Source organism: Episyrphus balteatus, chromosome 4, assembly GCF_945859705.1.
Source record: "Episyrphus balteatus chromosome 4, idEpiBalt1.1, whole genome shotgun sequence".
Lineage (NCBI taxonomy): Eukaryota > Metazoa > Arthropoda > Insecta > Diptera > Syrphidae > Episyrphus > Episyrphus balteatus.
The window spans coordinates 18,092,088-18,105,689 of NC_079137.1; the positions used below are offsets into that span (position 1 = coordinate 18,092,088).

General features: G+C 31.1%; 2 protein-coding genes across 6 annotated transcripts in view; both read left to right on the plus strand.

The window, feature by feature from the left end:
• LOC129919673 (potassium channel subfamily K member 18-like) overlaps positions 1 to 5,850 on the plus strand; it is a 119,466-nt gene extending 113,616 nt beyond the window's left edge. For all 5 annotated transcript variants that reach the window (XM_056000639.1, XM_056000638.1, XM_056000641.1 and 2 more), the window contains one exon: positions 5,216 to 5,850. In XM_056000639.1, the coding sequence (XP_055856614.1) occupies positions 5,216 to 5,850 (635 nt within the window). The remainder of the gene's footprint in view (positions 1 to 5,215) is intronic.
• Positions 5,851 to 5,868: 18 nt separating this feature from the next.
• LOC129919674 (uncharacterized) lies at positions 5,869 to 10,211 on the plus strand. Its single transcript, XM_056000643.1, has one exon. It carries the CDS (start codon positions 5,869 to 5,871, stop codon positions 6,298 to 6,300), a length of 432 nt encoding a protein of 143 aa, XP_055856618.1. The 3' UTR covers positions 6,301 to 10,211.
• Positions 10,212 to 13,602: the final 3,391 nt, after the last annotated feature.

A 13,602-nucleotide genomic window follows, 5' to 3' on the forward strand; every position in this document is an offset into this window, starting at 1 on the left:
TAAAATTAGTTTTACAGACTTGAAATACTCGGTAATTACCACAACTTTTTAAAAAGATATAATGTGAACACATTTCCAGCATAAAGACAAACGTGTTTTCTTTGAAGTTCACGAACTTTAATCCACACTAACATGACTATTCCATTTAAAAGTCTGCATTTCCTGAATTTATAAGATAGTGAATTCAGTTTTTGCATTTCGACTTGATAAGTCTCAGATTCCAACAACATTTTCAATATTTACTGATGAATGTCGAAAAAATAGAACAACTTGATCAGTTTTATAAATATTTTCAAAAAAACAAGGTTGAGTGTAGTCTCAAATCGCAACATTTATTTTAATTCAAAAAATCTGGAATTCAATTAAAACTTAAACAAATAGATCTCTCGTTTTTTTAAACTTTCGGTTTCCTCTTTTTTTAAATCTTAGATTGATGCAAAATAATTGTATCGAATTTAAACGAATTGTATTTTTGTACTCGAGCAAACTCATTTGTATCGAATTCGATACAGTTGTATCGACTTTTCCATGCCTGGTACATACCTTTTTCTTTTAGTTAAGAACAAAATCGTTTTGGGATTCATTCAACTACAAAGCGTATTTTTTTCTTTCTCCACCATTATGCGATTTTCCAGGATTATGCTATTCTTCTTGTTTTTCATATAAGCCCGTTTCGTAACTTTATCACAACGGTAACTTTCAATTGCCCGTTACTCTAATTCACCCTAATATTAAGCTTTGGCGACAGTTTTGATTACGAGTTAAGGAATCAACGTAAAATACTTAGGCAGGCAGTTTTTATATAATCTCCATTGTGCAGTAGCAGACACCGAACACCGCCCAAAGGAATCTGTGCATAACTGCATAAATTGGTACTTTGTATGATGATTTGATATAATCTTAATTTATGCTTATTGATTGTGGAGTTAATTTCGTTGTATAGTGGTCCAGATACATGGATACTTCGAACACAAATGACAATGACGACACACACGACAAAGGACGACATATGAAACACGCACATTGTCGATGGCAAGAGAAAAGCATAATCACACTGATAATATGCCAAAATGTGGTCGTTTTGTTTGGCCGTTTTCTGCTTGTCATTGGAAGTAAGGACATTGAATACTTCTGCTTCTAGCTTTGGATTTTGAACGAATTTTTGTTCAGGGTTGCAAACACTAGCAACTACATAGCATACAATAAATAGAATTACGAGCCGGAAATGTTGAGCCAATAATATCGAGGGAAACAACAATTTGTTGGTTTGTGCTTTTGCCTATATAATCACGTTTAATTAAATTTTGAAGTTTTGCAGATGAAAGTATTATCATTTGCATTTTGCATGCGTAATTTTTAATGAAATTTTTGTTAAGTGATGACGACTAATGGGAGATTTTATCTTAGAGATTAAATTGTTGGTATAAAAGGAAATTTGAATTTGTTCTGTTTTTTTTTTGTGTTTTATTTTATGTTGTTTGTTGTTAATATAGTTTGTGGCAATAATTTGGGTCAAACTAATTGAAACATATGGCGACAGGAACCTATCCATAGGCTTAATCGCATTCTATTAAAACAATTTATTTTGTGAGTCTGTGTGTGGCAGGAAAAGCACTTAACACATGAGGATATATTATTGGTCTCTAAAAAGAAGATAAACATTTTATCGGCTGGCCTTATGGTGCACTTAAGTGGAAAGAGATATCATCACGCAATAGTTTGTCTTCTTCAGGCCGAAGGGAATGAAAAAAGTGTATTGGATAGGGATCTATTTGGATATAAAAGTGGGTTTTAAGGACCTTTGATATTGCTTTTTTTTTTATAAAGCGTTAATTGAATTTAAATAGAAAGAATGAATGGGTTTAAAAGGAAATTAACTTTTAAGAAAGAAATCCAGATTAATTTCGCACGAAAAAAAATTCTTTGAAATTGAGGCCGTTATTCACATTAACTTGATATAAAGAGAAATACAGTAGTCCCTCGATAATGTGAATTACCGATAATGCTAATTTCTCTAAAATGTGAATCGCCAAAAATTTTCAGTATCATCTCTGTAATGTGAATTTCGAAAATTTTTAGACTCTATAATGTGAATTTCCTTTGCAAAAGCTTGCATGTTTTTTCTCGTTCGTGCACGCAATCTTTGTATAGGTCTGAAAAGTGGATAACTGTTATTTGTCTTGACATTTCTTAAGATATTGAAAGCAGCTGCAGGCTAGAGATTTTTGTGCTAACATTTTAAATCTTTTTATACGAAGTTTTTTAACGTTTTTTTTAAGAAGAATTGATTTTAAGGATTCTTATGATTTTTTTTCAGTTTTCGAAATGGAGTTTACCTCTTATTACTTGTATTTTATTTAATTTTTCTTTATTCAGTACAGGCTTAAACTGAGCTAAAAATAACTGTAATATTGATTGGTTTTAAGAATGTTTTAATCAGTTAAATGGCAATTGGAAAAAGTTCCAGTAATGTGAATCCCTCTAAAATCCGAAAACGCCTTGTTTTAATTAGTTCACATTATCGAGGGACTACTGTATCTTCAAATCAATGACATGCCTCTCAGGGGAGTATCTATGTATCAAAGAAATGTCTGTTCAAAAGAAAATTAAAGTTTTTTTTTTTAATTTTCTTCAAATCAATGTGATGAGACCTCGAAGGCAGGGAAAAAGAAAATAAACTGACATAAAAGTTATTTGTTAATTTAAATATTTGAATCCAAATAAAATCAGTTTTTAAATAATTGGTAGAAATTGTCTTATCTTAATTAAAGGCTTGCATAATATTACTTCTTGTTGCTAAACTATTAAAATTCAACTAAAGATTTGAACTCGTACATATTGACTTTCATAGAACAAACTATGGTATAACCGAATGAGCAAACTTTATAATTTAAACAATATATAGACTTTATTATGAGCAAGATTGTCAGTCAATGTTTAAAATCAGATTTTTGTAATTTAATTTATGTTAATATGGACATCATTTTTAGACGAATTAAAAAGTATCCAAAGGCATGGATAGCACTTGGTCTGCAAGAAAGGATCAAAATTGAATTAATATGAATCTTCAGAAAATTCTTAGATTTTTCCAAGCCAAGAATTTTCAAAAAACATACATATGTAAGGGAAAGCAACTTAGATGTCAAATGCAACAGTGACTGATTCCCATGGTAGTTTTTCTTTGTAAAAAATCCAGTTTTCATGTGTATCAATATACAAACAGCATTGGAACCAAAATTGAAAAATATTTTACTTTTTATGGACGAAATTTAACACTGACAATGGCATAAAAAACATTGTTGAAAGAACTACCTACTTCATTTCGACAATATTAATGATATTTGAAAAGGAATATATTTGTAGCCATAAAGTCTTACCTAATCTGGCTCAAATTAAATTTTATTAGCTTAAAAGCTGTGATACATTATTTTTGTTAACAAATAACTAGCTAAAATCACCAAAGACTGACCAATTCGAGTATTAATTTGAATGTTTTTTTTTTTTTACATTTTTTGCAATATTATTTTTAACATTCGAATTCGAAAAACAGGATACGTTCATTGTTATAAGTGATACCATTTCCGAAAGGTGAAATTGTACATTTAATTTTAATTTTTAAATCAATATATTTCAAGCAATTGTTTTTGAAATAATCGATTTCCATGTTAAAAATAAGCGAAACAAAATTTTAAAAAAACTCATTAGTTACTATTTTTGTCCAGAATGTGAATTTTAATACAAAATTTAGTCATGCAGAAAACTGCCTCAATTGATTCCATATCGAACAGTACACTGAGGGAAAAAATAATTTGAAGTTGAAACGTCTTTGTTTCAAAGATGAACTACTTTGATTTAGGTGACTTTAAAATACGAAACCATAAAAAATTGACCTTTTTACTACGTTGATTTTAAAATGTTCATCTTCAACGCAAAATCATTCATATCATAATAGTTAAATCAATGTGGTTTTCATTGATTTTATGGTGGCTTTTCGCTCAGTGTAAAAACTATATGTTTCTATGCCTTCTAAGTTTTGAGAAATTTGAAAAATAATTTTATCAGATTTTTCTTTTTCAAATTATCTATTCATTTTTCAATTTTCTCAAAACCTAGGAGGCATAGAAACATATAGTTTTCACTGTTCGATAAGGAATCAATTGAGGCAGTTATCTGCATGACTCAATTTTTTTTACTAAAATTCATATTCTGGACAAAAATAGTAATTAATGAGTTTAAAAAAAAAATGTTCGCCTATTTTGAAATCGATTATTTCAAAAACAATTGCTTGAAATATAATGACTTAAAAATTAAAATTAAATGTACAATTCCGCCTTTTGAAAATGGTATCATTTATAACTGTAAGTGTTGCAGTTGTTTTTTAATAATTTTTTTTATTTTAATAGACCCCCCTATTATAGTAACAAATGATTGTATTGAACTCCTCTACAACAAAACGTTATCAAATCCTGGCGCCCAAGTTATCGTACTATGTGTTCAGGAATTTCTGTATAAAATACAAAACTTCTACAAATGCACTAAACTTTAGACTGCCATCTTTGTTTTGTTAATACATACGAGTACATTAGTTTTCTCAAAAGCAGTGTTGAAAGTATTAGACAAAAATATTTGTTATTCATTTACATATATGTATAAGTATATGTATTGTATATACATATAATATAATCAGTAGGTTAACATAAAAAATTCCAAATACTATGATCCTATAATGGTTTATCCGTTACACATCTTTTCCACAAAAAATCTTTAAAGAAACCTGGCAAACAATACCTCCACTTAACTTTTTTAAATAGCTTTTCTTGCCAATTTTTTATTTAACTTCACAAACTTCCATTAAAACCTTCAAAGTTGCAAAGTTACGTTAATTACATTTTCATATAGTAAAAAAAACTTCTCCCTTTAAAGGAAAAAAATCTCAAATCCTGGAAATAAATCAATAGATTCTGGTACCTGTCGGGAAATTTGTAGAACTTAGCAAAACCAATTTGTCTTGGTCCCAATCACAGACAAAAAAAAAACCAAAATACTATAATTTGTCTCTTTTTTACGCAACAAAAAAGTCTTGAAAAAAAGCCATGAAACAAAGTTGCAAACGAAAAATTTCTTAACTCCAAACCAATTTCCATTATCTGTCTTCTTAATCGTTTTTCGAAGATTTTCATTCTCTTTTTTCTTGTCTATTTCTTTTTATTTGCAGGCTATGGCGGTGTATCTCCTCGAACCCAGTGGGGTCGGATAGCCGCTTTAATCTACGCCCTCTTTGGCATCCCTATTATCCTGTTGTATCTCTCTGCTATGGGCGAGGGATTATCTTCTGCAATGCGTTGTCTGTTCCGGAAGACTCGGTCGAAAAACTCAGGTGGCACCGCTGGAACGAAGGCACCTCCACAGGATACATCCAGCAGTGCGGCAGCCAATCACTTTGCTCATCATACAGCAGGCAAGATTCATCATTACACAATGCCATCATATCAACTAGCCACTTCGCCTAGTGTACCAATATCCATATGCATCATGGTTCTCATATGCTACGTCACCCTGGGAGCGGTTATATTTCATAAAATGCAAAATTGGAGTGTCCTAGAGTCACTGTATTTTTGCTTCACATCTCTCGGTACTATCGGTTTCGGTGACCTCGCTCCCACGGGCAATCTGAGTCTCTACCTGGCATCTGGTTATATTCTCATAGGGATGGCTGTAGTTGCTATGTGCTTCAGCCTTATCCAGACAGAAATAATTCTTTGGCTACGCAAATTTAGTGTGCAAGACCATGTTCTCCCTGCTTCAGATGACGTTGCTTTGGTGTCTGTGTCGGTGACCCCAAAGTCCTGACAGCGCCAAGCCGAACTCATGCCCAATAACCATCAAAATCCGCTGTTTGCTCAGCATACACTTACACAGTATAGCTCTCTGCCGAGACGTTCGTCGGCCTTCCAACGCAATACTCCAGTTCGTAGATCAACTGGAGTACCTGAAAATCACATGGAATACTTTGTGCCCCGTAGCATAAGTGAATTCAATCTATCAGGTGTAGGAGATCTAGCCCTGCCACCGCCAAGACGTTCGCCAATTCAAGTTAGTAATACCAGTCATAATTTGCAGGCTCAGACAATTCTGTGCGCCCCACCTCCACCGCCCCCACCACAAATCCTAATGAAACCTCGCGAAAAAATGGTTACATTCGAGGACGAATCCAGCGGCAAAGGGACAACTTGTCCGCATGGCGTGCCAACGACACCCAGAAAGGTGACAGGTCCGGTTAGTGGGGATGTGTTTATGTGACGTGAACAGTTGTGACCATCCGAAAATATCAACGACGAAGAAGTTGTCGAATACAGGGTGGTTGAGGGTAAGGAAACGTGTAGCCTTGAAGATGGCAATGATCTCAAAAGCTCATCGCCTGGCGATGTTATATGTGTATAAATTAGATGAAAGTATTTATAATGTATCTTTAAGATGTATGATGCTTAGATCTAAGAATATGTTATTAAGTGTAGATGTATGGTTTATACGGCGCCAAGAAAACTTTTTTATGCTTTCATAAATGTAGCATTTTTTATATAACAACACTTCGGGTCATTTAATTCAAGTCACATTGTTTTAAAATTTGTTTTTTTATTTATGAACATAAAACTAAATACATTTCTAAGGTTCGTAATGAAGTTTTATACCTACAATAAAATATAAATATGTAACTCAGAGTCTACGATTTAAGTAATCAGAAATTTTTTTCAACCGTTATTTCCCCTCTTTTAGTATTGTAAGAAGTCCCAAAAAATTGAAGAAATTAATTGTATTAAAAGATTTAAAAAAAAACCCAAATAAATACCGTCTCGTAAGCACACCCAAGGTTAACCAAAAATTGTATGGAGTAGGGGGTCGTAAAGTTACTCTTCAGGAACTTTATAAGACTTCGTGTTAAGAGGGGGTGTCCTGTCACATAAACGGCTCAACGCGTTGCAACGTTTATAAATTGGTGGATAACTTTCGCATTTGTAAAGATAAATCGAATGAAATAAATTTTATTATTTAGTTAATAAACAAGCCTTAAAATATTTGATGTTATAATAATTTGAGCAATTGTAATTTAGAGAGCATAAAAAGCGACAATTTTGGTCGTTGTTTTAGTACGACCTATTTATTTTGTGTTTGTTTCTTACTCAGACTAAAAATTTTATTTTTCTTAATACTATTTTGGATTGAGATTGAATTAATCTAAGGAGTAGGTTAAGCTATTTTGAAAAACTAAAACTTTGTTTTTTATAGAAAAAAATTCATCGGAACATCATATAATAAAACGGCGAACGCGAATTTTGTGGTACAAACTCCGCGGCCCACAAAAACCGAAGGGACATAAATTATATACCGACCGATAGCAAATGTTCCCTAGATGCGCAGAATGCATAATTAATAAAGTTTTTATTAACCGAAATAGGTAAATTGATTAAAATAAAATTCGATATTTTAGTAAAAAAAAAAAACAACAAAGCAAAACAAAAACAACTGGGAATATCTATTGGAAAACTTCCAATGGACTGGAATGAAATGTCATTCATGACTGAATGAATGAATGAAAGCATTCAGCGAAAATCAAAAAACATTAAGGTGGGTTCACATTGGTGCGTTGTTTTAAGATCGCATGTAAACTATGGTTAACTTTCATTGTTTTAGTTATCTAAGTTTAGAAGCAAGATGTTTGTTTTATTACCATGAATTTTTTTGTTAAAATCGAATTCTATTAAAATCGAGTCTATTACTAGATCCAATCTTTTGTAAACACTTTTGATACCAATGAAATCTATTTTCGTCCTTTTCTCTCTTGAAAGAACATAAGAATTTGTCAGCAATTACATGAAGCCTCAAGAGGCGCGACTCTTTTTAAACATAATGAGTGCAAAAGAGAAAAAAGATGAAAGAAAAAATTATCCGACCGGAGAGTCGTGGGTCGTGAGTCCGAGACTCTTTTTTGACGTTTCTTTTTCCACTTTTTCTTTTTTCAACATTCAATCACATTTCTTTTTGCTTCTTGGTGCAATACAACAACAACAAATTTTAATTCAAAAGATAAATGTAAAATTTGAGTCCTTGACTCAAGAGGCATCGTGTAATAGTACGCGCCTCACAGAATGATTACACACCCGACAAACAATTTTGGTTCGATAAAGCTTTACAGATGCAATTGTTGCTTCTTTAAAGCATTATAGAAGCAAAATTGTTAGTAGGGCAGCCACATAAAAAAATATAAAAGTTCTGACCTGGGATTGCGACTAAATTTTTCATATAGTCGGTCGCTGAAACCGAATCCGAAGTCCGTTTTGCTTCATCACGTCAGGTTTTCGAGATAACCTCATAAAATGTCATGAAAACAAAAAAAATTTTTCTCTGATCTGGATGTGCGAATATGCTAATCATATAGTTTTTGGATCACTGAATCCAGATTCGAAGTCAATTTCGCCCTGTTTCTGGGATATCCTCAAAAAAATGTCAAAACCAAAAAAAAACAAAAGTTTTTATCTGGGGTTGCGACTAAATTTTTTATATAGTTTTTGGGTCGCTGAAACCGAATCCGAAGTCTATTTTGGCGTATCACGTCAGGTGTTTTAAATCACAGTACACATAAAAAGGTAATATATTCCGAACTGACATTGGTCGCCAAATTGTCAAAACATGACAATTTGGCGACCAACGTCAGCTATCGCATTCTTAATTGTTTTAAAATACCGACGAAAAACTCACAAAAACCGAAAAACCACGCACAATACTAATTTTTTAACAATTATCGACCATTTTCCGCGAAGAAACACCAAGAAAATTTGTTATTTTTCAATTTATAATTATTTTAAATGACATTTTATAAATTAAAACAAAAACAAATTTCCTGTTTACTGCGATCAAAATATAAAAATCAAAGGCCGATTTGACAGATTGGTGCTCATTTTTGACAAACAAATTTTGACAACGTTCGGAATATATTACCTTATTATGTGTACTGTGGTTTTAAATATCCTCAAAAAATGTCTAAACTCAAAAAAAAGTTCTTATCTGACATTTTGGAGCTTGAAAGAAATAAATTTTTTTAACTTTTGTAAATTTCCCACTTTTTCACTTTTTACGTCATTGTAGTTAAGCCTTAAGGCTTTAAAAGTATAACTACAACGGGAACTTTTTGCGAAAAGTCAAAAAGTGATAGATTTCAAACTCATTTTATGACAGTTTTTACGACGACAAAATAAAAAATAATGATGCAAAAAGCTTATTATTTGGTTTCCAAATTTTTGGTAGTTTTTTCCAAAATTTTTTACAAAAACAAATATTGCTAGAAAGAAATAACAAAAATTTAATTTTGTAAATTTCCCACTTTTGCACTTTTTAGGTCATTGTAGTTATGGCTTTAAGCCTGGTATGCTGCTCGCGCTAAATTTTAGCCAAGATAAAATTCCCATACAAGTTATCGATAATTTGTATGGGACTCATTTTAGCTCGGCTAAAATTTTTCGATAATTTGTATGGGAGCTAAAATTTAGCGCGAGCAGCGTACCAGACTTTAACATGAAAAAAACGTTGTTGTGCGACGTTGTTGTGAACGCACCTTTAATAAATGTGAACCTATCTTTAATCATTAGTAAGTATCTGAACGCATTCATTAAAATTTTAATGGAAACCACCACAAATATCATTCCAAACTGGAAGTGCGATAAATAACGCCCTCCCTTCCGGAAATTTAAACTTCTACAAGCTAAGCTAAGACGAGAACCTACAAAGTATACAATCAATGATGTGAATGAAAAATTTGAGTGAAGTTGGTGGAAGTTGAATGATTGAATGATGGAATTTGAATGAATGGAACATGAAACAGGTTGAATTGAATCGCAAAATGCAAGGTGCAAACACAATGCATTAAGGGGATTACACTTTGCACTTTCTTTTTCGATACTTTTTTTTACGTAGTTGAGTGCAGTTAAAACGTAGTTCAACAATATCTAAATCAGGTTAAAAAAATATCAAAAAGTAGGTATATTATATCTACCTGTGTATTTTGTCTTCAAAAAGTGTAGTTAATCGCAACAACAAATACTATACAAAATAATGAAACTATTTTGGTATAATTGTGTTTAAAGTTGTTGCAAATAAAAAAAAAATAAAGAAATTGGCGCTCGAATTTCGAGGGCGGGGTCGGCTAGTTTATGTTATTTTTCTTGACCTTGCAATGTTTGGACAGGTGTAACTTCTGCATACATCAATATAATTCATCAAAATAAAAAGTTTTAAGAAGCTTGTTTATTGTTTATTAACTAAATAATAAAATTTGTTTCATTCGATTATCTTTACAAATGCGAAAGTTATCCACCAATTTAGTTGAGTCGTTTATGTGACGGGACACCCCCTCTTAAGTATTAAAGAACTCTTATAAAACATTAGTAAAATATTAGCTTTCTACAATAAAGGGTCTTACAGTCTTAGAGCGAAATTCAGAGTCGTCACTCAAGTAAAATTTTTTCTCAAGCACAAGTCTGAGATGAGTTTTCTGAGTGTTTGCTCACGCATTTACTTCAAAATTTCCTCAGTTGGTATGCATAAGCTAAAATTAATGAAACCCTTAGGTTTTCTTAATGTAACAAGTAGCTTAAGTTGGCCAAACGCAAGAGCAAATGTTCACGTGAGTAAAATTTTTACTTGAGTGACAACTCTGAATTTCGCTCTAATCCATCATGACCTAAATTAAATGACGTGAAGTTTAAATCAAAAGTATTTTTTTTTATCGAATTTCAATTCTTTTTTCTTTAATTTTCTTTTTATAAAAAATTCCGGCAAAATAAATTCATACATGCCAAAATAAAATAGCCAAATTATAAGCCAAAAAATTAAACTTACAGTACGATTTAAATAAACTAAAAAAGATCAAAATACATGTATTAATAACCTTTTGATACTTTAAATTAAAATAAATAAACTTTTATCTAATAGTTGTAAAAATGAAATATTCAGGCAGTGTTTATGGATTAGTATTCACACACATACACAACTGTTGCAATTTTGTTTTATCTCAAACAGAACCAAAAGTTTCTATATCAAAAAGCCTTACAAATTTGTAAATATAAACAAAAAACAACAACAACTCATCAACATTACTTTTGTTAAGTTTTATCAATAAAAAGTAATTTATTTAATATTAAAAAAGATATAATTGAATGAATTTTATTTATTGATTTTTGACCTTATGCATATAAAGGAGAATATATGTGTAGAAAATATGTTAAAACATCTAAAACTTGAATGTGTTTTAGAAATAAATAGACAAGGCATTTGCCAATTCGAATAGTATTAACATTTAAGCATAAAAACCTTGCTATTTATAAAAAAAAACTTATTCTATTAACCCTAACAACAAAAATGTATTTTTTTCGTGAAAATAAATTAGTGACTAAAATGTATAGAAAAAAAAGTAAAACTGTAATGCATGTCTTTAAAAGAAAAAGAAATTACGATTTTTTTTTATAAATCGAATTCGTAAAATGACCTTGTAAAGTAGCAAATTTGTAAAGATTAATAAAATATAAGTAAACAATGAAATCTTGAGATAAGTAAGAAATGTAATTTTGAGAATTTATATTAAAAAATAATAAATAAATAAAAGAATTCTAGGAAACAAGTTGTGTAATAATGATTGGTTAAGAAAAATTATTAAACAAATTTTTGATGATGTTTTGAACAAATCAATAAAGAATGAAATTGAAATGTGAAATGAGAGTTTTTTTCTGTTGCAGACTTTTTCAGGGTGATGCAGTCTTTTCAAAGTATGTAAAAATGGTATAAGAAACTTAATTTTGTACAACAAAAATAAACTGCGAAATATTGCTCACACGGCCTGTGTGAATTGGGTTAAATATTATGCCGAGGCTAAATTTTTGGCACCATTGAGATGAATAAAAACATTTTCAGCTGTCAAAAATTTACCTTGCTCTGGGACCCGGTTAATTTTTTGTCTTCAGAGGATTAATTGTTAGCAGAAGGTTTTTGTGTATTTTTGTCAATAAATAATAATCAAGCACTGAAAATAATGAAAGAAAATTGGGAAAGTAATACAACATTATATGTAAGTGTATATTAGGGAAAATTAATAAAAATGTTTAGTGAATGTTAACGCAAAAATAAAATTAAAAGGACAACGCTTAGTGGAAGTTTGTAAATAATACCTACCTACTTATAAATGCTTTAACCACCATTAATTCTCTTGTTTTGCAACTTAAAAAAAATATTTAGCCACTTCAAAAATGTATTCCAACTCACACAGATAAATTTAGCCAAAGATAAATTTTTTATTCAACAGACATACAAATGTCAAAAATTAGTCCTCGGCTAAATATTTAACCCGATTCACACACCTTCTTAACTTTATTAACATCAGTAAGGGCATTTTGAAACCTACAATAAGACTATCTAAATTTACATAGAAATTGGAAAATTTTATCTTATAAGTTAACGTGAGTTTTTCAAGTAGTATTTACAAAAAACTTCAGATCAATAATTAATTTTAAAGATGTGCTTAGTAGAAAGTTATTTTTTTTAATAGTAAGGCTTTTAGGACTAGGGGTATTTTGTCGCCAAGCTGAAAACAAATTAAATATCGTCGGCTTAGAGTGTAAACCTGCTAACTCCACATTTGGGCAAAATTCAGTTAGGTATGCATTTTGAATTGTCTTTGAAAGGCGCATCGTCTGACATCAGAATTTCTCTTCAACTACACTTATAAGTCAGCCAAATTGCGTGATGAGTAAAACAGCTAACTCCATTATTCCCAAAGAATTCCTGCTAACTCCATCAAAACTTCTTAAATTAACTGTTATCTCATTGATAAATAAGAAATAAGAGTACCTATTCTCATAATATGTAAGAACAACTGCATTCTTGATTACATGGTTGACATTCAAATCACATGAAGTTAACATGAGGCTGAGAGAGATGATCAAAAAAACCTAATGCAAAAAAGTCCGTCTGAATAAGAACCGCATTATGTATCCAGTTCCATTCTGTATTTGACACTGATACGTGTTAAAATGAACTTCACATTATTATTTTATACTCTTCTTTGTGTCAATTAGCCCTATTGCAGGTTTTACATGGAGAATTTTCCACGCAAAAATATTTTGTTCTTTCAAAATTTTGATTTTGAAAATTAATTTTTCAAAAACTATTTCATAAAACAGCTTTAAACAAGAAAATAGACGAGATTTTTGGATAAAAGGTACACCACTTTATAGGGCTGGTAAATACAATCTCTACCATTCTACCAAATTTCAAGATTCTACGATAATCAGAAGTGCTCTATAATATTTGATGAAAATTCAGCGGCAATGGGCGGTCGCCACGCCCCCTGGTTGAAATTCTCAGATTTAAATTTTTTTCCTTTGTATAAACTACCAGCTCTACCATTCTACCAAATTTCAAGATACTCCGATAATCAGAAGGGCTCTTAAATATTTAATGAAAATTCAGCGGAAATGGGCGGTTGCCACGCCCCCTGGCTAAAATTCTCAAATTTTAAATTTTTTCCTTTGTATAAATTACCACCTCTACCATTCTACC